The 27013-nt window shown below is 48.1% G+C and overlaps 1 protein-coding gene across 1 annotated transcript; it reads left to right on the top strand.

Moving 5' to 3' along the window:
- Nucleotides 1–22182, top strand: LOC127041329 (zinc finger protein 3-like). Its single transcript, XM_050935555.1, has 11 exons — nt 1–86; nt 1830–1916; nt 3496–3717; nt 4354–4376; nt 5707–5819; nt 6120–6152; nt 7019–7123; nt 10495–10583; nt 13241–13367; nt 20017–20794; nt 22077–22182. The coding sequence occupies exons 1-11, from the start codon at nt 24–26 to the stop codon at nt 22180–22182; spliced, it is 1746 nt and encodes a 581-aa protein (XP_050791512.1). The 5' UTR covers nt 1–23.
- The last annotated feature ends 4831 nt before the right edge of the window (nt 22183–27013 follow it).

Genomic DNA, 27013 nt, shown 5'->3' with positions numbered 1-27013 from the left:
CCCTGTGTGCCGGCAGCGGGGCCATGGCCGGGGCAGGGAGCGCAGCGCGGAGGCTGCTCCAGCCCTGCAGCCCGCGGGGCAGCGCGGTGGGGCCGCGGGCAGCGCGGGGCGGGCAGGGCCCAGGGGGCGGGGACGCGCGTGGGGTGGACACGCTCCTGTTCCTGCCCCTGCCGGGAGGGGCCGCCCCGAGCTCCCCGCGGCCGGAGCGGGGCTGCCTGGGGCTGCGGGGGGCGAGTGGCCCGGGCGGAGCGGAGCGGCCCCTGCTGCGGGGCCGGGGAGACGGAGCCCGGGAGCGGCTGGGCCGGGAGCTGCAGGAGGGGCCCGGAGCGCGGCTCGGCTGCAGAGCTCGGAGCCCAGGCTGGGCCCGGGAGGGGGAGCGGGAGCCGGGGGGGATCTGGGGTGTCGGAGCCGGGCTGGGGGGTGACTGTGGGGGAGCTTGGAGTGTATTGGGGGGTCAGGACTAGGAGTTCGGGATGTTGGGGGGCTCCATGTTCAGATATGGCTCTGCGGGAGCTTTGTGGTGTATTGGGGGGTCAGGACTAGGGGATGGGGATGTTGGGGGGCTCCATGTTCAGATATGGCTCTGCGGGAGCTTTGGGGTGTATTGGGGGGGGTCAGGACTAGGGGTTGGGGATGTTGGGAGGCTCCATGTTCAGACATGGCTCTGCGGGAGCTTTGGGGTGTATTGGGGGGTCAGGACTAGGGGATGGGGATGTTGGGGGGCTCCATGTTCAGATATGGCTCTGCGGGAGCTTTGGGATGTATTGGGGGGTCAGGACTAGGAGTTCAGGATGTTGGGGGCTCCATGTTCAGATATGGCTCTGCGGGAGCTTTGGGGTGTATTGGGGGGTCAGGACTAGGGGATGGGGATGTTGGGGGCTCCATGTTCAGATATGGCTCTGCGGGAGCTTTGGGGTGTATTGGGGGGTCAGGACTAGGAGTTGGGGATGTTGAGGGGCTCCATGTTCAGACTATGGCTCTGCAGGAAGCTTTGGGGATGTATTGGGGGGGGGTCAGGACTAGGGGATGGGGATGTTAGGGGGCTCCATGTTCAGATATGGCTCTGCGGGAGCTTTGGGGTGTATTGGGGGGTCAGGACTAGGGGATGGGGATGTTGGGGGGCTCCATGTTCAGATATGGCTCTGCGGGAGCTTTGGGGTGTATTGGGGGGTCAGGACTAGAGGTTGGGGATGTTGGGGGGCTCCATGTTCAGATATGGCTCTGCGGGAGCTTTGGGATGTATTGGGGGGTCAGGACTAGGGGATTGGGGATGTTGGGGGGCTCCATGTTCAGATATGGCTCTGCGGGAGCTTTGGGATGTATTGGGGGGGTCAGGACTAGGGGTTGGGGATGTTGGGGGGCTCCATGTTCAGATATGGCTCTGCGGGAAGCTTTGGGATGTATTGGGGGGTCAGGACTAGGGGATTGGGGATGTTAGGGGGGCTCCATGTTCAGATATGGCTCTGCGGGAGCTTTGGGGTGTATTGGGGGGTCAGGACTAGGGGATGGGGATGTTGGGGGGCTCCATGTTCAGACATGGCTCTGCGGGAGCTTTGGGGGCTGGAGCTGGGGAAAGTAGGGGACTGTCTGAAGTTGGCTGCTTGGGATGTGGGTGAGGCCCCGGGGAGCAGGGGGTTGGGCTGCAGCCCTGTCACTGCAGCCTGGGGCCCTGTGTTTTCTCTGGAAAAGCTTCTCCCTGTTTCACCATCTCCTCTCAGTCTGAGTCCCAGGGACCCTGCACAGGCGTCTGCAGGGCAGGAGGGGCCCTGAAATCTGGCAGCTGGGAGGTTTGCAGCAGTTTCTAACCCTCCCTCCCCTGCTTCTTCCAGGAGGCACCACAAAAGTATCTGGCCCCTCTGGGAAAAGAGGGAGAAGCAGCTAAAGCCGAGGAGGAGCGACAAAGTGAGGAGCTGCTGGTAGGTGCCCAGAGACCCCAGCCACTGAGGTTTGCCTGGCATAAGAATGATCTGGTGAATGCAGGGCCCACCCTGCCAGCCTCAGCCAGGGACCCATCCCCACTGGAGTCCAGGGAACCTGCAGGGTCAGACACGGGGATGACATGATGCCCTTAGGATGCAGGAGGCTGCTGGGCAGGAGAGGGTCAGTCTGTGTTAGCCAGAGCCCCTGCCCACGGACTGTCTGGATGTCACAGTGACCAGGGATCCTTTCTAGCTCCTGGGGGGTTGGGGAGGAAGGAGATGAAATGTGGGCTGCAGAGATGGAGGATTTGGCTCAGTGCAAGTTGATGAGGTTTTGGGGAGAAGTGTCCCTCCTGTTGGTGATGTACAGCTCACCCCGGCCCTGATCCCTCCTCCCTTCCTGGGATAAATGAACTTCCCATCACTCACTGCAAGAGATCTTGTGTTCTGGTAAATAACTCTGCCACCCGCCTCGAGGCGCATTTATGATGTTCCCCATTTACCGAGCAGATGAATTTCGGTGTTGATAAATGCAAAGTAATGCACATAGGAAAAGATAATATCAAATGGACATAAAATGATGGGGTCTAAATTAGCTGTTACCACTCAAAAAAGAGATTTTGGAGTCGCTGTGGATAGTTCTCTGGAAACATCCACTCAATGTGCAGCGCCAGTCAAAAAAGCAAACAGAATGTGGGGAATCATTAGGAAAGGGATAGACAATAAAACAGAAAATATCCTATTGCCTCTATATAAATCCATGGTACCTCTACATCTTGAATACTGTGTGCAGATCTGGTCACCTCATTTCAAAAAAATACATTGGAATTGGAAAAGGCTCAGAGAAGGCCAACAAAATGATGAAGGGTCCAGAACAGCTTCCGTATGAGGAGAGATTAATAAGACTGAGGCTATGGCTACACGCCGCAGCTTTTAGCGACACGTCTGTGCCGCTACAGCCGTGCTGCTAACAGGCACGCAGCATAGCTGCTGTTTGTCAGCAGGAGAGATGTGCCAGTGTAGACAAAGCCTGAGACTGTTCAGCTTGGAAAAGAGACTACTATTGGGGGGAGGGGAATATGGTAGAGGTCTATAAAATCATGACTTGTGTGGCGAAAGTAAATAAGGAAGTGTTGTTTCTGCCTCATAACACAAGAACTAGGGGTCACTCAGTGAAATGAATAGGCAGCAGATTTAAAACAAACAAAAGGAAGTATTTCTTCACAAAACGCACAGTCAACCTGTGGAACTCCTTGCCAGAGGATGTTGTGAAGCCAAGACACTAACAGGGTTCTAAAAAGAACTGGAGAAGTGCATGGAAGATAGGTCCATTAGTGGCTATTAGCCAGGATGAGCAGGGATGGTGTCCCTAACCTCTGTTTGCCAGAAGCTGGGAATGGGCGGCAGGGGATTATCACTTCATGATTCCCTGCTCTGTTCATTCCCTCTGGGGCACCTGGCATTGGCACTGTCAGAAGACAGGGTACTGGGCTAGATGGACCTTTGGTCTGACTCAGTCTGGCTATTCTTATGTTCTATGTTCCCCTGTTACTGAGCCGCCCTCTCCCTGTTGCAGAAACAGACGGCAGCCGAGAGGCAGAAGATCGTCTGGGAGTGGCAGGAGCTGCGAGGGTGTCTGGAGGAGCAGGAACAGCGTCTGCTGGCCCGGCTGGAAGAGCTAGAGAGAGCCATTGTTCAGAGAAGGGATGAGGGCGTCTGCAGCCTGTCGTGGGAGATTTCCCTGCTCAGCGAGAGGGGAGGAGAGAAGGGGCAGCAGCCGCTGAGCCAACCCCTGCAGGTCAGGCTGTCATTGCAATGATCATACGCAGCATTTCTATAGGCGCTTCTGAGCTCTAGACCACAAAGCACTTTACAGAGTGGGGTCAGGGGCATTATCCCTATGAGACAAATGGGGAAAGTGAGGCAAAGGGAGGGGCAGAGCCCTGCCCAACATCACACAGTGAGTCTGGCAGCGGCGCCATGGATGGGTCCTGGGAGTCCTGGATGCTGCAGCCCCAAGACCTTCTCTCCTGGAAATTACTCTCTGCATTGGCACTTGGAGGGTGAATCCCCTCCACCACCATGCTGAGGTCCCAAGCCAGGCCCAAGGCCCCTCGCACTGCAGGTTAATGGGTTTAGTGGGGCCAGGGGTCTTCTGGATCTCTCAGCACTGGGTGAAATTTGATTCTCAATGCAGAGAAATATCTTCTGCCTGTAAAGTGCCTGGGGAGAAGATTCCTGCAGTGGTGACCTGCCCACAGGGATTGCTGGGGCTGCGTAGGGGAAAGTCCCTGGTGAGGGGGGCAGCTGCTCTGGGAATGTAAACCTGAAATTCCCCTACTGCCCGAGGCCTCAATGGTGACGCCTGCAGAGCAGGAGGCTTCCCCACCCAGGAACCCCCCACTGACAGCCTCCTCTTTCTCTCCCTCTTTAGGGTGTTGGGAGCATTGGGGGCAGGTAGGTCCTGGGCTCCATTTTGCTGCCCTCATGGGCCGTTAGGTTTGATAACTGCACTGAATAGGAAGCTGCCCCCTGCCCTTGGAGCGTGTGATTCTGTCTCCCCTAGTGGCTGACTCAGGTAGGAGAAGAGCCGTTTACTGTCCGATCGCTAATGAGGTCACAGCAGGGCTGCTAGACACAGGGCCGATGGGACAGATCAGGCCCGTCTCCTGGACTGATGTGGCCACGTCATGTATTCCAAGGGTGCAGAATCTCAGCTTTCACATTTGTTAAAGTGAGTTGCTGGCCCTCAGCACCTCCCTAGTGTAAACAGAGACAGCGTTGCCTTGCTGGGGTTGCCAGCAGCCTGAAACCGTAGCTCTGAGAGCGTGAACTCTCCAGTCTCCTGTTAATGTCATCGGGGTGTCAACTGAAATGATGACACTTTGATGTCAACATTGAATGTTCCCTGGTGATCACCTGAGCAGGTGGATCAGGGAGAGGGCGGGAGTGAAACCTTTGCAGGGTGGGAATAGGGGGTTGCTGTAGGGAGGGAAGAACAGAGGAGAGACACAATGACAAGGAAGCAAGAGAGAAATGGAGAAAGGAGGGTGGGAAAGGAAGGGAAGAACCAGCAGGGCCCTACAGGGTGTCCGGGAAGGGGCTGTTTTCCTCCCGAGTGACACTGAGTGTGACAGACAAAGACTTGGCAAAATACTAAGAAGTAAAATTTTTTTCTGATACGAAGGGCAGATTCTCCCCTTGTTCCTTGTATATGGGTGTTCCATGGAGAGCAGTGGGTGTTCTGCTGTGAATGGAGCAGGGCACAGAGTCCTAACCTGATGCCCTGGCCACTGGCCGTAACGGACAGGGCAGTCTGGCCCTCTCTGCGAAATGAGCTGGACAGCCCAGGGTTACTGCTTCAGCTGAAGGGCTTGAGGGTTTTGGTGTTTAAGGGCCCATGTTCATTCTCTGCTGGAGACCTGAGCTCGGTCTGTGGCCACTGTCAGCATGTAGGACCTGCCCACTCTTTGGTCTGTGTCTCCTCTTTTTCCACATAATCCCAGTGCTGGTGGCCCTTGTTACTGCAGTAAACCAGGTAAGGGGGTGGCTCTGCCCCCCACAGAACCAGAGCGTCCCTGAGAAAGCTCCTGAACAATGTCTCTGTTCCTTGCTCTAGTGTCTCCCCACTTCCCGTCTCTCTGGGGAGCACAGGGCTGAGGTGACTCACCATGACAACGACCATCTCAGGCTACAAAGCGCAGATCCAGGTTTCCTGGAGTTTGGGGGTTGCTGGGCTCAGGATCTGGGGCTCAGGCCTATTTCTCACCCCTCCTTTCCCCAGCAGGGAGGACAGGACATTTCGGAAGCTAGAGCCATCGTTTGCAGAGCTGGAGAAGAGACTCAGCGATTTTTCTCTGAAAAGTGCCATGCTGCAGGAGGTGGTGCTGAGATTCAAAGGTGAATTGGAGTCTGGGGGTGGCGTCTCCTCTGGTTAGAGCGACCCTGGCCCTTGGGAGGAGCTGGGGACTCTAGTGATGTCACTGATCCTCGGCTCCATCTCACAGCCCAGCTCAGCGAGTCGCCCTTCCCCATGGAGCAGCCCTGGGAGGCTGGCTCTGTCTGCAGCGGCTGCCTTGTTGGCCTCTGATCTCTGTCACCATCTCCTAGTTAACAGCAGTTCCATTAATAAGCAATGGGGATTTCTCCATGAATGCGAGGGCCTGAATTCTCACCTCTTCCATCTTCTCCTTCCCCTAGAGACGCTGCGACGGGGGCTGGGGAGCGACACAGGTACGTGTCTGTCTCTGACTGGCCATGGGGAGATTTCAGACCAATAACCATATTAACGACAGGGAATCACAGCCTCCAGCACCTGGAAGCTGTGTAACAATGGGAAAGGATGTTACTTTCTTCTTGCACCACTATATTTTCAACTGACTTGTCTCTTAAATATTTTAGCTCAACAATATCACATAAGCATTTAAAGTGTTTTGCAGTTTTTTTTAGTACTCATTTTTTTGCCTTTGCTTTCTTTAATTATTGCGTTTTTAACACTACATTAAATTTAAGAATTTTATTTTGCAGTTTTAATTGCAGTAATATTAATAGTGTTTTTAATTAAGTTTACATAGTCTGATTTTAAAGCTTTTTTTTAAAGACCACTAAGGTCTTTGACAACTTTTCCTGTGTTTGAGTGGTTGCTTGACACTTTTTGAAAAAAAATACAAAGGCTGAGGTTTTTTTAAACATATTCATTTGAAAGTTTGTTAGTATAATTAGAGTTTTTAAAAAAAATACAGACTTTTTTTGTTGTGACTCTAAATTGGTAATGTATTCACATTTTTAACCTATAATTATTTTAGTGCACTATTTACCTCTTGTGAGACAGGTTGTAGCTGATTTTTACACTTTAAATAAATAAAACAGCTATTAGCATCTAATTTGGTTAAAACAGCAATTCAATATATATATATAAATATTGGCATAACCTGCACTACTTTAAGAATGCAACGTTTGTTTGGTTCTTTTAATTAACTTTTTGCTCTAACCTTTTTTTTTATGCTTACATTATGCCTTATATTAATTTATATTTCTTGGAATGATTTTATTCATTTAAGATAGAATCTTAATTTTTTTTTCTCCCAATACATTTCTAGCCATCCCGATGATGATTAATTTCTGGGAAACATCCTCAGCAGAATTATTTGAAGGTGTTGTACCAGACAGTAAAGGCACAGAGGCAGTGGCTTGTGGGAAAGAGGGTAAGTTTCATTACTAATCCTGCTCTTAAAAAGAGGCTCTTTTTAGAAAACTAGTTTAACTTACAAGCACTGAGAGACTTTAAGAAAGTCACTAATCACGAGAGCAATGGGTCCCTTTGGAACATATTTTAACTGACAAGCCCTTAGAGCCTTTCTGAGAAACAGGATAGAACTATGGTCAAAATGAAGTGCAAATTAATGAACGTGCATCACGAGGAGAAAGAGAAGGGAACACAAATTAAAATATAATGAAAACAAAGCCTCTCAGAAAGGAACTGTTATCAGTTTAGTAGCAGTGTTGCCATGTCAGGGGTGAGGTGGGAGATGATTTTCTCTCCCCACCCCATCGCTTTTTAAAAGTCCCAAAAGGAATAAAAGTAGGTGGCATAGTTAATTTTTTATTATTTTGTTTACTAATTAAATCCATGTCCCTAAGGCCAAATTTGGCCTAGGTAACTTTGTTGCCACATTTTCTTGTTTACCAAGCAGAGGGCTTAGTACTGGCCCTGAACTACATCATTAGCCCCCTTTTGTTTGGACTAATTTAATTTTCTGTAGTTGGTCGTCTTGCACCTGTGCATGGCATTCATGGCTGAAAAGAATTTAACCTACTTTTCATCAACTTGTTGCTATAGGGTATTGTAAGATCTTATGAACTTCTGTCGTCTTTTTACAGTGAAGTAAGGCAGAGAGTTCAAAACGTGGGTGTTACTGGAGTTAACAGTTCCCAGGGTTGGTCCATGTATGCCATTGCACTGGGCTCATTCACGCTTTGTCCGGGTACCATGTAGCACTCTCTTCCCATGCGTAGTCAATGCCGATACAAAAGAATGCTCTAGGCTTGTGTTTCTCAGCTGGTGGTTTGTGACCCCCGGGGGTTCAGGAAAGGCAGTCAGGAGGCTGTGAGATGTTGAGTATTTCATTATGATCTAAAGCAAAGAAAATCTCACTCCCCCACTCCTGCACTCCCCTGTTCATTGTGACCAGTGTTCTCTGTCAGCCTCTTGAAATATACAAGTTATATATAGACTCAGCACGGATACATGCTGTATTCTTACTTTTATAGTAAATGTTCAGGGGTCAGAAAAGATTTGGCTTCCAATAAGTGGTGCTTGCTTACTTATCTCAGCTGTGAAATGAGGCAGTTTGCAGCTGTGCACAGTAACCCTTTCATTGCCTGTATCCCAGCCAGCGAGACTGAAAGCCCTGCGGTGGTTAGTAGAAATGGGGACGAAGCAGAAAGTTTTGATGCAAACCGGCATTGAGTGCGGTCAGCGATCGCAGGAGAGCAAAGGAACCCAGGGATCGTTGGTCACTAAGTCTCCCAGGCAGAGGGAGGGGAGGGGGGGAAAGAGAAGACAGAAAATGAAGGAGAAATAAGTAGGGGGTTGGAAGTTCACAAGCTCCCAAACCTGCGCACATCCAGTCATAGAGTCTGTCATGGTATAAATCCCCACTCTGAAGCTTAGCGTCCAAAAGATGGGGTACCAGCATGAATTCCTCTAAGCTCAATTACCAGCTTAGTACCCGTAGCGCTGCCACCAACCAGGAATTCCAGTGCCTGGTACACTCTGGTCCCCCCAGAACCTTGCCCAGGGACCCCCAAGACCCAGTCCCTCTGGATCTTAACACAAGGAAAGTAAACCCTTTCCCCCACCGTTGCCTCTCCCAGACTTCCCCTCCCTGGATTACCCTGGAAGATCACTGTGTGATTCAAACTCCTTGAATCTTAAAACAGAGAGGAAAATTCACCTTCCCCCTCCTTCTCTCTCCCCCTCCCAGACTCTCCCTGAGAGAGAAAGTAATCTTAACACAGAGAGAAATTAACCTCTCTCTCCCCCTTCCCTCCTTTCCCCACCCAATTCCCTGGTGAAGCCAGACCCAGTCCACTGCGGTCTCACACCAGAATAAAAAAAACAATCAGGTTCTTCAACAAGAAAAGCTTTTAATTAAAGAAAGAAAAACAGTAAAAATTATCTTTGTAAATTTAAAATGGAATAGGTACAGGGTCTCTCAGCTATAGACACTGGGAATACCCTCCCAGCCTAAGTATACAAGTACAAATTAAAATCCGTTCAGCCAAATACACATTTGAACTCCTTCCAGCCAAATACACATTTGCAAATAAAGAAAACAAACATAAGCCTAACTCGCCTTATCTACCTAGTACTTACAGTCTCTTATATGTGCTCAGAATAGTATCAGGGAGATTGGAGAGAAACCTGGTTGCTCGTCTGGTCACTCTCAGAACCCAGAGAGAACAAGAACCAAACACTAACAGCACACACAAAAACTTCCCTCCCTCAAGATTTGAAAGTATCCTGTCCCCTGATTGGTCCTCTGGTCAGGTGACAGCCAGGCTCACTGAACTTGTTAACCCTTTACAGGCAAAAGAGACATGAAGTACTCCTGTTCTGTTAACCCTTAACTATCTGTTTATGACAGAGTCATAAAGTCTAAGGCCAGAAGGGACCACTGGATCATCTGGTCTGACCTCCTGTCTAGCACTGGCTGCCAACACCCCCCAGTACCCGCCCACTAAACTCAACAGCTGGAGTGAGACCAAAGTCTTGCAGCCCAGAGGAGACTAGACTGTTATATGCCCCAGGCAGAGAATAGGAGGGACCGAGGTGCCCCAGTGCCCCAGACCCCTGCAGTGGCAGGGAAATGATTAAGTGAGATATTTCTGGGTGATCCTAGTGAGTGCCCCACACCCCACGCTGCAGAGGAAGATGGAAAAACCCCCAGATCACCTACAACCTGACCCAAGGGGGAAATTTCTTCCCCATCCCACCTATAATGATCAGTTAGACTCTGAGCATGGGAGCACAAAGAGAGAGAGAGAGAGATTCACCCTGCCCAATATCCTGTCTTCTTCTCTGGCTGTTCCTGAAGCTTCAGAGGAAAGAGATAAAAGAACCCTCCAAAAATATATAGGGGGGAAAAGTCCCTTCCTGACCCCTAGCAGTTATGGGTGAAACTCTGAAGCATGAGGGTGAGGAACATAATACATAAAATGGAAGTGAGCCCCACTTCATGGTCCACTATTTGTCTCTATTGACCAAGCCTTCCAGCTATCACCAGCAAACTTCATTTAATTTACTGCACCTACACTGGGCAGACTTTGTCCTGTCCCTGCCTCCGCCTGCTCCCCACCGTTGGGGGAGTTGCCCTCAGGGTTTTAAAACTAGCGCAGTGGGTTTAGCACTGGTGGGAAGGGCCGGGTCTGGGCTGTGATAAAGTGATGGAATGTTTTCCCAGCATGTGAGTCAGAAACATCTTGTGCAGGGAAAGGGCCAGGGAAGATCATGATGTGACAAGAACTAAAGGTCCTTCTGAAATCTTCTCTGTCACCCTTCTCACCCTGACAGGCGGCAGAGTAACGCCCACCTTTGGCTCCAGATTGTCCCAGCCTCCCACGGGACAGGGAAGGGAACTGGCTGTAGTGGAGCCAGTCCAGGTAGGGATTATTGCGGGGTGGCTAGTGGGTTCCTGCTGGAGGGGGAGGGGCAGGAAATACTGAGGGCTGGGATCTTTGGGGAAGCTCAGTGTGGAGGTGGGATGGGGGCAGGAAATACTCAGGGTGGAGAAAGGGAGGGGGACAAGGCATGTGACAAACTTGCTGGGAATTGTTTAACCCAAGTCCTGGATTCTAGGAACAGACCCATGGGGTTTGGGGGAGGAAATTACCCTATTTGTGGAATGGGGCTGGTGAGGGAATCCTGGACAGCGCTGGGGAAAACGTATCAGATTCCCAGTGCAAGAAGATGAACCTACTGGCCAGAGGCTGCTAGGAGATATAAAAAATGGAAACTAGGTCAGATTACAAAGGATGAATATAGGCAAATAACACAGGAATGCAGAGGCAAGATTAGAAAGGCAAAGGCACAAAATGAGCTCAAACTAGCTATGGGAATAAAGGGAAACAAGAAGACTTTTTATCAATACATTAGAAGCAAGAGGAAGACCAAGGACAGGGTAGGCCCACTGCTCAGTGAGGAGGGGGAAACAGTAATGGGAGACTTGGAAATGGCAGAGATGCTTACTGACTTCTTTGTTTCGGTCTTCACTGAGAAGTCTGAAGGAATGTCTAATATAGTGAATGCATACGGGAAGAGGATAGGTTTAGAAGATAAGATAAAAAAAGAGCAAGTAAAATATCACTTAGAAAAGTTAGATGCCTGCAAGTCACCAGAGCCTGATGAAATGCATCCTAGAATACTCAAGGAGTTAATAGAGGAGGTATCTGAGCCTCTAGCTATTATCTTTGGGAAATCATGGGAGACGGGGGAGATTCCAGAAGACTGGAAGGGAGCAAATATAGTGCCCATCTATAAAAAGGGAAATAAAAACAACCCAGGAAACTACAGACCAGTTAGTTTAACTTCTGTGCCAGGGAAGATAATGGAGCAGATAATTAAAGAAATCATCTGCAAACACTTGGAAGGCGGTAAGGTGATAGGGAATAGCCAGCATGGATTTTTAAAGAACAAATCGTGTCAAACTAATCTGATCGCATTCTTTGATAGGATAACGAGCCTTGTGGATAAGGGAGAAGTGGTGGATGTGATATACCTAGACTTTAGTAAGGCATTTGATCGGTCTCGCATGATATTCTTATAGATAAACTAGGAAAGTACAATTTAGATGGGGCTACGATAAGGTGGGTGCATAACTGGCTGGATAACCGTACTCACAGAATAGTTGTTAATGGCTCCCAATCCTGCTGGAAAGGTATAACAAATGGGGTTCCGCAGGGGTCTGTTTTTGGGACCGGCTCTGTTCAATATCTTCATCAACAATTTAGATGTTGGCATAGAAAGTACCCTTATTAAGTTTGCGGACGATACCAAACAGGGAGGGATTGCAACTGCTTTGGAGGACAGGGTCAAAATTCAAAACGATCTGGACAAATTGGAGAAATGGTCTGAGGTAAACAGGAAGAAGTTCAATAAAGATAAATGCAAAGTGCTCCACTTACGAAGGAACAATCAGTTTCACACATACAGAATGGGAGGAGACTGTCTAGGAAGGAGTATGGCAGAAAGAGATCTAGGGGTCATAGTGGACCACAAGCTTAATATTAGTCAACAGTGCGATACTGTTGGAAAAAAAGCAAACGTGATTCTGGGATGCATTAACAGGTGTATTGTAAACAAGACACGAGAAGTCATTCTTCTGCTTTCCTCTGCGCTGGTCAGGCCTCAGCTGGAGTATTGTGTCCAGTTCTGGGCACCACATTTCAAGAAAGATGTGGAGAAATTGGAGAGGGTCCAGAGAAGAGCAACGAGAATGATTAAAGGTCTTGAGAACATGACCTGTGAAGGAAGGCTGAAGGAATTGAGTTTGTTTAGTTTGGAAAAGAGAAGACTGAGAGGGGACATGATAGCAGTTTTCAGGTATCTAAAAGGGTGTCATCAGGAGGAGGGAGAAAACTTGTTCACCTTAGCCTCCAATGATAGAACAAGAAGCAATGGGCTTAAACTGCAGCAAGGGAGATTTAGGTTAGACATTAGGAGAAAGTTCCTAACTGTCAGGGTAGTTAAACACTGGAATAGATTGCCTAGGGAAGTTGTGGAATCTCCATCTCTGGAGATATTTAAGAGTAGGTTAGATAAATGTCTATTAGGGATGGTCTAGACAGTATTTGGTCCTGCTATGAGGGCAGGGGACTGGACTCGATGACCTCTCGAGGTCCCTTCCAGTCTATGAGTCTATGAGATTGGAAGGAGGGGTGGGAGGTGACCCACCAGTGGGGCTTAGAGTAGATAACCCCTCCCCTTCCTTCCAGCTGCCGGCAATGGGAAATCTGTTGGGATTCCTACTGGGGAGCTGACCCTGGAGCCTGCTGGGGGCCCCATCCCCCGCATCAGCCTCTGGCTTGTAGGTGTGTGATGGATGAGAAGACCCTTCCCCCTCTGTCTGCTGGGGGGGGGGGTGAGGGGATCTCTATCTCCCCTCCTGTTTTGCCTCCTGGCTGCTCTGAGCAGGGTGGGGGTGGGATCCTGCTGACTGTCTCTCTCTCAGAGCTTCCATTTGATTGGCTCCTCTCCCCCATGAATAGTGGGGCTGTGAGTGGGGCAGCAGGTTGTGAGTGGAGTGTTCTTGCTCTTTCAGGGGCCGGTGACCTTCGAGGAGGTGGCTGTGTATTTCACCAGTGAAGAGTGGGCTCTGCTGGACCCCCGTCAAAGAGCCCTCTGCAGAGACGTCATGCAGGAGAACTATGAGAATGTGACCTCGCTGGGTAAGGATTCCCATCCCCTCCGTTTTTAGAAGGGGAAATGAAGAGTTAAGGTTCACGCCACCCCCACAATGCCTCCTCTGCTCTGCCCTGTCTCAGCAACAGCCCACTGAGTGCATTGAAATGGGGCAGACTAGGTCTCTCAAGGTTCCTATGCACCTTCCTTCATATCACAGTCACACCTCTGCCAAGCTGCTCCAACTCCTCCCTTCACCATCCAGTTACAGCTACGGCTGACCCAGTGCACACGGCTGGAGGATGTGGAGAAATGCTGGGATTCCCATCTGTGAACACAACACAAACAATGGCACATTCTTAGTCCTTCATAGCTATATTGGAATCATAGATTTTATGGCCAGAAAGGACTATTAGGTCATCTAATCTGACCTCCTATATGACCAGGTCATAGAATTTCATCTAGTTACTGCTGTACTGAGCTGAATACCTTGTGTTGGACTCAATCCGCCCCCAGAAAGGCATCCACTGCGACTTGAAGACTTCAAGAAATGGAGAAACCTCCACTTCCTTTGTTAGTTTGTTAACCTTTGCACCAGACTTACTGAGCCATTCCTAGTGGCTAGTACCAGCTGCAGGGCCAGGGGCAGAATTAAGGTTGCATTTTAGGGGTGGTGTGTATGGTCTGCATGAGAGAGTTTGCCAGCATAATTATATCAATTAAGGATGTGTTCTTTTGCATCCCTAACAAACAGAGCTATGCTGACAAAACTTTGCAGCTCAGAAGAGGCCAGAGTGGATTTTAAAACACTTTCCAAAATTTCAGGGCTGAGAGCAATATTTTAATCAGGGGAAACGTCTAAGAGGAACTCCTTCAGAATGCAAACAAAATGCACAATACACCTAGTCTGAAAGTAAACAGTGGTACGGCTCCGACTCAGATGAATGGGTGTAGCTCAGAGGCAGTGGCCACAGCATGTCCTCTTGACCCAACCAACCAATGACTATGAGAGCAGTGTGAGGTTCCTATTCAGGAGTTCTTGGCGGGTAGGGGAAAGGAGAGCAGGGAGCAGTGGGAGTGGAGAAGATGATGGGAGCTAGTGCTTGTGGGGTGCCACAAGGTAGGGAAGGCTGAGTGTAGTGGGAGGAAAGGGATAGGTATGTGGAAGACTACAGGGAATCAGGGAGGGATGGGTACCATGGAAGGAAGCAGAGGTGAGGAATCAGAGACAGAATCTCCTGGGAACAGGGAGTGTGGTAGTTTGGGGGAGTGGGAGCCTGGGAATGGAGAAAGGTGATGGAGGTCCCAGCAGTGGTGCTGTTGGAGTGGGGGGTATTGGGTAGGAGATGTGGGATACTTGGAAGTGGAAAAGACTGAGGATAGTGGGAAGAGGATGGGGAGTGTTTGGTCCAAGGAGCAGGAAGGATCTGGTGGCAGTGGGAAGGGAAGGTGTCAGGGAGGCAGAGATTTGGGGCCTTCCACTGAGAATACTTTTGCCATAGTCTCTAATGACCTCTCTCTAAGCAAAGCTCAGAACCAATGCTCCACCCTTATTCTTCTTGACCCGTCAGCCGCCTTTAATACCACTGACCATGGTCGTCGTCTTGACATCTTGTCTGCTTCCTGGTTCTCCTCCTACCTCTGTAACCACTACTTCAGCGTGTCCTTAGGAAGATCGTCCTCACCCCCACTCCATTTTTCTGTGGGGGTTCTACAGGGCTCAGTCCTTGGTCACTTCCTCTGTACTTTATCTCTGGGAAATCTCACCCCCAAATACAAATTCAGCTACTGTCCGTATGCTGATGAATCACAGATCTACCGCTCTACTCCAGACCTGTCTTCCTCTGTCCAAACTGAAATCTCCGCCTCTCTCTGATGACTCCTCATGGATGGCTAGCCATCAGCTCAAGCTCAACAGCTCATCAAATGTTGATAACAGAGCTCTTAATCCCCCAAGCCAGCCCCCCATCTCCTTTCTTGCTGTTCAGCCCAGAATTAGCTGATGAAATCTCAGAGCCTCTGGCAATATTTGCAAACTCAGATGACAGAAGGGGTCCCAGAAGACTGGAGAAGGGTTAACATAGTGCCCATCTTTACAAAGGGGAAAAAGGAGAAGCTGGAGCCTAGTCAGCCTGACCTCAGTACCAGGGAAGCTACTAGAGCAATGTATAAAACATTCAATTTGCGAATACCCAGAGGATGAAGGGGTAACCGATAGCAGCCAGCCTGGATTTTCTAGGAACATAGCATGACAAACCAGCCTGATATCCTTCTTTGATAGGGCAACCGGTTTGGTGGCTAAAATGGACCTGGACTTCAGAAAGGCTTTTGACACAGTCCCATGAGTAAGCTGGAGAAATGCGGGCTCAACAGAACTCCCATTAAGTGGATATATAATTGGTTACACAACCGCAAACAAAGAATAACTATTATTGGAATGAGGTCACATTGCAGGGATTTCTCAAATGGGGTTTCACAGGGATCTGTTTTGTGTCTGTTGCTATTTAACATCTTCATTAATGACCTGGATGTAGGAATAGAGAGCATACTGATCAAATTTGCAGATGACACTAAGCTGGGTGGGTGGTTGTCAACGCTTTGGAGGATAGAGCAAAACTTGAAAGAGGTTGTGATAAACTGGTGACCTGGGATATAGACACCAATGACATTCAACAAAGACAAGTGTAAGGTGCTACACTTCGGGAAGAAAAACCCAGTGCACAAATCCTGGCTGGGAGATAACTGGCATGGCAGCAGCACCGCTGAGAAGGATCTGGAAGTTGTGGTGGATCACAGCCTCAACATGAAGTCAACAGCGTGATGGTAATGCAAAAAGAAGCAAATGCATTAAGAGAAGCATAGCATGCAAATCACAGGTGGTGATAGTACTGCTCTACTCAGCACTGGTTAGGCCTCAGGGGGAGTCCTGCATCCAGTTTTGGTCACCAGTGACTAGACAGGATGTAGAGAAACTGGAAAGAATCCAGAGGCAAGTGACAAAGATGATCAAAGGGATGGAACACAAACCAGTGAGCAAAGGCTGATGGAATTGGATGTGTTTAGTTTGGAAATGAGTTAATGGGGGGGATATAACAGCGATCTTCAAATACTCAAAAGGCTGTGTGAGTGTGTGTGGCCGTCCCTCCTGGTCTGTCTCAGGACAGAGCTGCAAAGTCTCCAAGCCCAAGCCCTCAGACAGGGTGGGGCAGCAAACAATTAGGGGCTTTGCCCAGGTCAAGCACCAAACAGTCTAGCGTCCTTGCTCGGCGGCCGGTCGACCAACACAGGCCTCCTGGCCAAAGGCGGGGTGGCAGGAGGTAGGGGGATCCTGGCCCACCTGACTCCACTGGGTCCCAGCCCCTGGTCCTAACAGTGGCAGTGTAATCTGCCACTGGATCAAGGGGGGTCCACCCACAACACCCTTACTTAGTGTCAGGCCAACACTCAGCCAGACGATGGTCTAATTTCCCTGGGCTACTTCCTACAATCTCCAAGGTTTGGTACCTCTGGCCTCCATTTCCCCAGGGATCGGTGGTCTGTGGCAGCGCCATCAGCTCATTGGCACCTCGACTGGCTGGTGATCCTGGGAGCTTTGGCCAGTCCTCTGGTGGCAGCCCTAGTGGGTCCTCAGTGTCCCACTCTGGCAGCGGGTGATAAGCGTCTGTCTCCCTCGGCAGCTCCAGCCCAACTGAGCTGCAGGGCCCCCTCTTGTACTTCTGCTTCCTGTCCTCATCTTCCGGAGGGGTGGAGGTGGCTTTCCTGGCTCTGTAGCCCAACAGGCAGGTTGTGGTCCCTGCTGGTCTTCCCCGCTACAGGCTGCCATACAGAGGATGGAGAACAGATCTTCTTTCTTGTCACAGAGGGCAGGAGAAGAAGCAGGGGGTTCAAACTACAGCACAGCAGATTTAGATTAAATCTCAGGAACAACTTCCTAACTGGAAGAACAGTAGGACTATGGAACAGACGCCTAGGGCGGTGGTGGAAAGTTATTCACTGGAGGTTTTCAAAAGGAGGCTGGTTTAGTCATAGCAAATCCTGCACCTTGGCAGGGGGTTAGACTAGATGACCTTTGCGGTCCCTTTTAACTCTATGGTTCTAAGGGGAACCGGGGTTCACCCTTGGAAAAAGCTAAAGCAAGCGTGTCACTCATTAAGGGTATGTCTGCCCTGCGTCTGGAAGCAGCCTCCCAGCCAGAATCCATGCTGACTCACTACAAATAACGGTGTAGGCGCTGTTGGTTGGGTTGTAGCTTGGGTTCTAAAGCCAGAGGTTGAGGGGGGTGGGTGGGCTGGATGGTCTGAACTCCAAGCAGAGCGCTAACATCAAAGCAGTGTCTCCACAGCCATTTTTAATGCACTAGCGTGAGACTCAGCCTGGAAGGCGGCCGACTCCCTGATGCACCTTAGACGTATCCTAAAGAGGGCGGCCCCAAGGGAGACTGTATGAACATTGGGTCACCTAACTCCCTGTAAGTCCATGACCCAGCCCCGTGCCTTGGGACCCTGTCACCGAGCCTTAGCGAGTCACAACTGAGGATGCCAAATTCAGGACGAACTGCTGAGAAATAGGGCAAACACAACCCAAAACTGGTGGTTATTCTTTTATAAGTTTCAGAGTAGCAGCCGTGTTAGTCTGTATCTACAAAAAGAACAGGAGTACTTGTGGCACCTAAGAAACTAACATTTATTTGAGCATAAGCATGCATCCGATAAAGTGGGCTGTAGCCCATGAAAGCTTATGCTCAAATAAATTTGTTAGTCTCTAAGGTGCCACAAGTACTCCTTTTATAAGATAAATCAAACCAGCCACAAAAGTAACTTCTGTTTCACCACACTGGCTAACAAGAAAACATAAAGCAGTTTTCTCAGGCATTCTGGTTCTTATAACACCACCAAACACACTGATTCAGAGATGAGTGGTTCTTTACAACCAGTGTCATTAAATGATAGTTTCTTCTGATCCCAAAGCGCCAGCCACTCCCAGGTCAATATATAACTTAAAACTCACCCAAAAATCATGCTGGTGCCAATCCTTTAGTATGTAATATCTAAAGGTTTATTCATAAAAAGAAAGAAAGGTGAGAGTTAGAATTGACTAAGGGAATCAATTACATCCAGTAATGGCAAAGTTCTTGGTTCAGGCTTATAGCAGTGGTGGAATAAATTGTTGGCTTAAGTCAAGTCTCTGGAGTACATGCACAGCTGCGATGGGTCATTCAGTCCTTTGCTCAGAGCTTCAATCTGTAGCAAAGTTCTTCCAGAGGTAAGAAGCAGGATTGAAGACAAAATGGAGGTGTTTCCAGGACCTTTTATAGCTTTTGCCGTGCGGAGGGCATCCCATGGTTCTTACTGTGGAAAATTAGAACAACAGGATGGAGTTTGGAGTCACATGGGCAAGTCACATGTTCATGCCCAGTTTCCCTCAGTCATTGCAGGAGGCCATTACCTAGATTCCAGACAGCACATTTCCATGATGGTCCACTCAGTGTAGATGAGCTTCTCCCACGATCCGCTGTCAACCAAGTGTGTCTTGATGAACCACTTAATTTGAAAGTCCCTCCAAGATGTGCTAGCTAGCTGCCTTGTGGGCATTACCCTGTTATGCTTATAAGAAGCATACAGCATCTTTTACAGGGGAAAAGGCAATACGCCACATTTATTGAAAATAGAACAATTCGCATAAGTGTTCAGTCACACATCACACACACAAACACACAGTCCTGCCAGTCAGTATTACAGTTACCAGTCTAGAGTCTAGAGCAACTTAGTGGCCAGCTAGGTTGATCATGGGTAGGAGGAGCTGGGTTCCGTTGGTCATGACACGATGCTCCGGGGAAGTCTTGGCAGGATGAACCCAAAGTTTCATGGCAAGGCACCTTGTTTATATAGTGATTTTCCTTCATTGGGACCAATGAGTTTTGCACCGTCATGCTGTATTCAATTGTTTGACAGTGCTTGTTATCTTAAATTGTCCTTCTCATCCTTTATCTTATTCTTTCATTAAGTCCCTCAGGGAGCTCTCCCAGGCTGGTTTTGATCACAGCTATCTTATCCCCACTGATAGGTGCCTGTCTCATCTTTAGAATCATCAGTCTGCCCTCCTCTGACATTTCAATAGGAGCGTGTTGCAGCCTCCTGGTGTCCTTGCGTCTTTCTTCAGTTCTTCCCTCATACATATGGTTCAGCGATAACCTTCACACTTATCTCTTAACATGTACATTCCTTATTCACACATAAAACAGAATTAATTTACACAGAACATTTTACACAGGAACATCAAATTGCCATGCAAAAGAAAACAACCATGGCATTCTTTTACTTATTTTAAAATGCTAAACATACAACAAATTGGTGACCCTCAAAGGTCTGTTACTGCCTTGAAATCAGTCCAGACACAGATTCTGGCTGATGTATCTCTACCCACTGGCCCATTAGCCATTCCTTTCTGTTACTCAAAAAGGGTGGCTGGCAGGATGTGCTTAGATCATACACCAATACACTTAATGCACGCTGCATAATTATTAGTTATCCTTCATTCCAAATTATATAAAATACAAACATAAAATCTTACTACAACATTTGGGGGAAGAGTTTGGGGGAATTCAGTTCCTGATTTTTATTTGACCTCTCTCCAGTACTTCTTTTGGTTTGGCCTTCCCCTTTCCATCCCTGTCTGAGGTTTCTGTCTCTATCACAGCAGGTGATGCAATGGTACGTGAGAAAGAGGAGCAGAATTCTCTGCAGGAAAATGTTGAGCAAGTGGATAAACACAGAGAATTATTGCAAAGATCGAAAAGGAATGTGTCCAGGAGTCATGAGCAGGGAAACTCCTGTGAGAGTCAGCACCGACCAGAAAAAGAGCACGGAAACCAGCCAGAGGAGAAAGTGGGTAAATTAATTTCACGAGAAGGAACTCAGGAGGACCTCAAGGAAACCACAACACAGCAGGAAATCCTTATGGAAAAGAGCAAAAATACATGCACTGAGTGTGGGAAAAACTTACGTGACTATTCAGCCCGTAAAGAGCATCATAGAATCCACACAAGTGAGAAATCCTATGAATGCAGTGAGTGTGGGAAAACCTTCAAGCACAGCTCACATCTTATTTCCCATCAGAGAATCCACACAGGGGAGAAGCCCCATGGATGCAGTGAGTGTGGGAAAACCTTCAGCCGCAGCTCACACCTTATTACCCATCAGAGAATCCACACAGGGGAGAGGCCCTATGAATGCAGTGAGTGTGGGAAAAATTTCACTCACAGATTCAGCCTTATTAATCATCAGAGAATCCACATGGGGGAACGGCCCTTTAAATGCCATGAGTGTGGAAAATGCTTCATTAACACCTCAACTCTTTCTAAACATCAGAGAATCCACACAGAGCAGAGGCCCTATGAATGTAGTGAGTGTGGGAAAAACTTCACTCACAGATCAGGCCTTTCTGAACATCAGAGAATCCACACAGGGGAGAGGCTGTATGAATGCAACGACTGTGGGAAAACTTTCAATCGGAGCTCAAACCTTATTACTCATCAGAGAATCCACACAGGAGAGCGACCCTATGAATGCAGTGAGTGTGGGAAAACCTTCGCTTGGCACTCAGCCCATGTTAGTCATCAGAGAATCTGCCAGGGAGCTCAACACCATAAAAACCTCTAGGGCAGGGCTGCACAACTCGTAAAGCAGTGAGGGCCATATTACTCCAAAGAAAACATCTGAAGGCTGAACTCCCCTCCCCGCCCAGCACCGACAGAACACCACCCCCACCAAAACACACACACACCCAGTGCTGCCTGCACTGTGGAAACAAACCCTCCTTCCCCAGTGCCACCCCGCTGAAACAGCTGTGGGCCAAAAAGGAAGATTGTGGGGGATACTTTATTAAGAATTTTTCAATTAAAGCAAACTATTTTTTAAATTATTTTTTTTTTATGAATCAGGGAAAAATGAAAAACACCTGTTTTGTTGAAAGAAAACTTTGTACTTTTCATAATTACCTTGCAAATTTAATGAGAGATATTGCATCTCTTTTGGGCAACAAGCTTGTCGTATTCAGGGGTCATATCTGAAGTGGATATTTTCATTATGTCTTCCAAATGGTCGTCAGTCAGAGAAGAACATTGCTTGTTTTTATTCATGTTCGTGGTGGAAAATGATTTTTCACATATGTAGGTGCTTCTGAAAATGCTGAATGTTTTCAGTGCAACTTCAATAAGATTCTTGTATTTTCCATCATCCAGACTTTTGTAGAAGTCCCACAGGCTGCTTTCTCTGTGCTTATATCGGTAAACTGCCGAACATTGAAGTTCAGTAACCTCCAAATGCAAATCTACTGGCACTTCCTCTGGATCCACAGAAAAGGGATCTTCAATCAGCTTCAACTGGACATCGTCGTCTTTAGACAAAGTAAGTCTTCTGTCAAATTCTTCAATCAAAAGATTGATGTGCTTTGCATATTTTTCTCCTAACTCAGCGTGTTTGTGCTGAGGGATACACTGTGCACAAGTGGGAAAGTGACACATTTCACCTTTTGACAGCCGACTTCTGAAAAGTTTCAATTTCATTTTGAAAGCTTTCACTGCTGCACACATTTGAAATATAAGTTGATTTTTTCCCTTTGAAGTTGAATGTTGAGATCATTCAGGTGTGCTGTAATATCACAAAAGAAAAAGAGATCTTGATTCCAGGACTCATTTTCAAGCTCTGGGAATTTTATTGGCCCATTTTCTACGAATTTTGCTACCTCCTCTTTCAAAGGAATGAAACGGCGGAGCACTTTTCCTCGACTCAACCACCTCACTTCCGTATGACTGCACTCAGTGTTTACCCCTTCAAGAAGGGCTCGGAATGTCCTATGTTTTAGTCCTCTAGAACGGGTGTAGTTTACAATGGAAACTATCACTGACGTTACATGCTCAGATTTTAAGACTTTCTACACAAAACCTGCTGATGTAAATGCAGTGATGTTTGGTTATTTGTCTCCCAATAAATTCTTCAAGAAGAGTAACTGCTCCAACATTTTTTTCCACACATAGCTGGGGCACTATCAGTACAAATGGCCATCAAGTTTGTGAAATCTAATCCTGACTTATCATTCATGCACTTTATCACTTCACTGGAGATTTCTTTTCCGGTTGTGTGACCTGTCATGGAGCACATGCCAGCAAGTTCTTCAGTAATTTCAAAGTTATTATCAATACCTCTAATAAAAATAAGAAGTTGGGCGGTGTCTTTTAAATCGGTGCTTTCATCTCTAGCTAGGGAGTAAAAGCAGAATTCACTGACTCTCTGCTTTAACTGATCACTTAGATTGGTAGAAATGTCAGCTATTCTTCTCTGTACAGTCATGCGTGCTAGACTGACATTCTCAAATATTTCCCTCTTTTCTGGACATAACTCAGATACAGCAATCAAGATACACTTTTTTAAAAACTCACCTTCTGTGAAGCATTTCCCAACAGCAGCAATTTCCTTAGACATTTGAAAGCTTACTTTAGTAACTGTATCATTCTCAGTATGTACGTATTTCTTCGTCCATTCAGTGTTGAAGACGCTGTGCTCTGATTCTCTTTTTCTTTTCACTCATGGTAACCATTATGAAGCTCAAGATTTTATTGAATAAATTCATGCACAAGGGAAACACTCATAGTCACACACAAAGAGAAGAGATCTCTCACGGTGCATGGCCCACTAGCAAGGCACTGACAGTGTGTGGAAGCCTGTAGAGGGGGACAGAAACAGCGCGCATAGGGTGACCAGATCACAGCAGTAAAATAGAACCCATCCCCTCCCCTCTCAACCCCACCATCACACCCCTCTTCACTCCCTAACCCCTCGCTGGCTTGCTGCATCCCTCCTAGTCAGTGCCCCACTCACCTCTTTTCAATTCCTCTCTCTGCTGCCAGAAACCCCCATGCCCACCCCTAGAATCCTGCTGCCTCACTGCTCGCCTCTTTGCCCACTCGCCTGCCTCCAACTCGCTGCTCTCCTCATTGCGCCCCCCCCTCGAAGTATAAAGCCTCATTCAAAGACCCAGGGATCACTATATTACTGCACACAGCAGTCAGTGCAGTTGTAGATACATCTCTGCATTATCCATTTTTGTATAACTTGTATATCACTTTGTATTGAACCTTGGTAGTATGTTATAGCGAGCCCCTAAGGTAGTATAATTAAGGTAAAAGAAAAATGTCTTTTTGCGAGAAGTAGAATAAGATCTTCCCTCCACTTGGTAATCAGTTGATTGCCCTGTTGAATGAATAAGGTGTGAATGAGAAAGGCGTGGAAGGCAGCACTTCCAGACAGCTGCAACCCTTGTAGAGGGGCTGGGAGCCAGAGCAAGGGTTCATATTACAAATAAGGCATAAATAGTCAACAGCGAGGATGATTCACCACAGGAACAAGCTACCAAGGAAAGTGGTGGATTTGCCATCTCCTGATGTCATTTAATGAAGACTAGATGCCTTCTGGAATGTGTTTGCCCCCAAAGTAGCTCTTGTGTCATACAGGAGGCCTGCGATATGCAGGGGATCAGATTAGATACTCTAATGGTCTCTTCTGGCCATTAAGTTGACTAATGTCTGAGAAAACTGAGTGTAGCATTGGGAGCAGCGTCTGACGTTTTCCTGTCTAGCCAGCTTGCTTCCTAGAACGAACGCTCCTTGAGTGGGGTGATCCACAGGGAGTAGCTCAAACCTCCAAAGTGCCTGGCCAGGGGCAGGACATTAGCACAGCAAGGGAGGGGTGTGGCAGTGACATCACAAAGGCCTTTTGCAGGTCCTCAGACTATTGGTCAAAGGTGGTGGGGAGGTGGTGACCTCACAGAGAGATGCTGACATCAGCCAGGCAGGACAGAGGAAAGGGGCCAGGGAAACCTCAGAGACCCCTGTGGCTTTGCTTCAGCAAGTTTCCTTCTCCAGGTCTCTCTTTGAGGACTGAGAGAGTATTCGGGTCCACGGATGTGAGCGCCAGGAGGAACCTCTTTTGAATTTTCTCCTTCCCTTTTGTCAAGGTATGATTCCCCACTCTGAACCTTAGCGTCCAAAAGATGGGGTACCTGCATGAACCCCCCCTAAGCTTAATTACTAGCTTAGAAATGGTAGAGCTGCCATCACCCAAAAATATAGTGTTTTGGGACACTTTCTGGCCCCCAAAACCCTTCCCTGGGGACCCCAAGACCCCAAACTCCTTGGATCTCAAAACAAAGGGAAATAAACCAATCCCCTCCTTTCTTCCTCCCAGATTCACCCCTCCCTGGGTTACACTGGGAGATCACTGTGATTCAAACTCCTTGAATCCAAAAACAGAGAGGAAATTCACCTTCCCCCCCTTCTCTCCCCCTCCCAGATGCTCCCTGAGAGAGAGACAGTGATCCTAACACAGAGAGAAATCAGGCTTTTCCTCCCCTCCTTCTCTTCCTTTCTCCCACCAATTCCCTGGTGAGTCAAGACCCGTCCCCTGGGGTCTCACACAAGAATAAAAAAAAAACAATCAGGTTCTTAAAAAGGGAAAAACTTTTAATTAAAGAAAGAAAAAAAGTAAAAATTATCTCTGTAAAATCAAGATAGAAAATGTTACAGGGTCTTTCACCTTATAGACACCAGAGAGAATCCTCCCCCCAGCACAAATACAAGTTGCAGGAAACAGAGATACAATCCTTTCAGCAAAATACACATTTGCAAATAAAGAAAACAAAAGACTAAACGGTCTTTCTAACTGGTACTTACTAAATTGACCAGAAGAGACTGTATCAGAGAGATTGGAGAGAAACCTGGTTGCACGTCTAGTCCCTCTGAGCCCCCAGAGTGAACAAGAACCAAACACTAACAGCACATACAAAGACTTCCCTCCCTCAAGATTTGAAAGTGTCCTGTCCCCTGATTGGTCTTCTGGTCAGGTGACAGCCAGGCTCACTGAGCTTGTTAACCCTTTACAGGCAAAAGAGACATGAAGTACTCCTGTTCTATTAACCCTTAACTATCTGTTTATGATACCTTTTAGTCATTTTACTAGAAAACAACCGTCCCTGTTTAGAAGGTAAGAGCTTCCTCAAGGTTTGAAACCTGTTCAGTCTGATCCATCAGGTGACAGTTGAATTCTAGGCATGGAAAACACGAGCTTAAGGAGGCAGAATTTTATTCTGCACCTGAGATTTTGTCCCTCAGAATCACTGGGGACATTAGGGTTTGTCCTTTTTGTTTCACTTTTTCCTCCGTCCATCCCTTCCTCCTTTCTCCTTGTCTCTTGCTTCTTTTGTCCTTTCACCTGTTCCACTCCCAACACCAAGAGTGAGGGGTGTGTGTGTGTGTGTGTGTGTGTGTGTGTGTGTTGCAGGGGAGTGCTCTGCAGCTCCCACTGTGGGAGGTCCACCCAAAAATGTGGGGCTGAAATAGTGCTCGGGCAGTGACCCCACCAGTGACCTGGGCCATCCTTTGGGCTCTCTGGTGAGAACCCTCGGCCTCCCATCCTCAGTCTCTACCCTGACTGGCTGAGCAGGGGGTTATTAACAGGGAGGAGACTCAGGTCCTTGTTGTTCTCTTTGAAGACCAAGTAAATAAGTCATAACCACTTATATGTTTGATGAATTTTGCTGCTTCTCTGCATTAATTGTCTCTGAGCAGTTCTTGATTCTCTCTAACACTGCAGTTCTCCTAAAATACTTGCTGAATAATTACTATGCACAGTTGTTGGTATGCAGCTCATTCGAGAACACTTTATTCAGGTCGTTCAATGTCTGAAATTCAAGATCCGATGGTTAGTTTGTGAATCAGGGGTCCTATTCCCTCTTGGATCCTATTCCTAACTCTGCCAGTGACTGGCTGTGTGACCTAAGACAAGTCAATTCTTCTTTCTCAGCCTTAGATTCTCCCTCTTTAAAGTAGGGATAATAATGATCTGCTCCTACCTACCTCACGGTGGGTGAAGTGCGGGGATCCATTGGAGAGTGTCACTAGTGTAACCCTTCTGCCCCTCTGAGTTGGCAGCAACAAGGGCCGGGTTCAGTATCCAGGGGTTCAGTTTCAATAACACAATGCATAACCGGCTCGAGCCCTGACCCAGTGACCTGGGACAGTTACATACCACCCCACCCGGGCGCCTCTAGGAGGCAATACTTCCCCACTCGCAAGCACGGAGTCCGAGTGTAGCAAAATCCTTTTAATAAAGGAGAGAAACAATGCAGCATCCCATTGGAGAAACACCACAAACGAGATAACACAAACCTTGAGCAAAAAACCCTCCTCAAAGTACATTTGGCAATGTCTAAAATCCAAATCACCTCAGAGTTCAAAAGTTCATCTGCAGGGTTCTGCCCCATCCCCAGCCTGGGTGGAAATGGGCGGGGCACATAGGGTGTGAAAGGGGCACCTTACATGGGCCGAAGCCGACTGCCCCGCCTCTCCGTGGAGATCTGCTGCAGCCTTCACCACAATCAGCTCTGCTCTGCTCCTCCAGCCATCCCCGCAAACTGCTCTGCTCCACTTGCTGTTCCACAAGCCGCTCCAACCGTTCCACACACTGCTCCGCTCCACCATATGCTCCACTCCACCAGCTATCCCATGAACTACTCCAGCTGTCCCCACAAATTGCTCAGTTCTTCTCTGCTGCACTAGGCCACTCCAACCATCCTGCAAACTGCTCTGTCAGCCACTTAGCAATATATCTCTTAAGCTCCCCCACTAGTTAACACAGTACTC

This window comes from Gopherus flavomarginatus, assembly GCF_025201925.1.
Source record: "Gopherus flavomarginatus isolate rGopFla2 chromosome 13 unlocalized genomic scaffold, rGopFla2.mat.asm SUPER_13_unloc_2, whole genome shotgun sequence".
Taxonomy (NCBI): domain Eukaryota; kingdom Metazoa; phylum Chordata; order Testudines; family Testudinidae; genus Gopherus; species Gopherus flavomarginatus.
The sequence above is the reverse complement of the archived record's forward strand: the minus strand, read 5'-3'. Positions and strand labels throughout refer to the sequence as shown.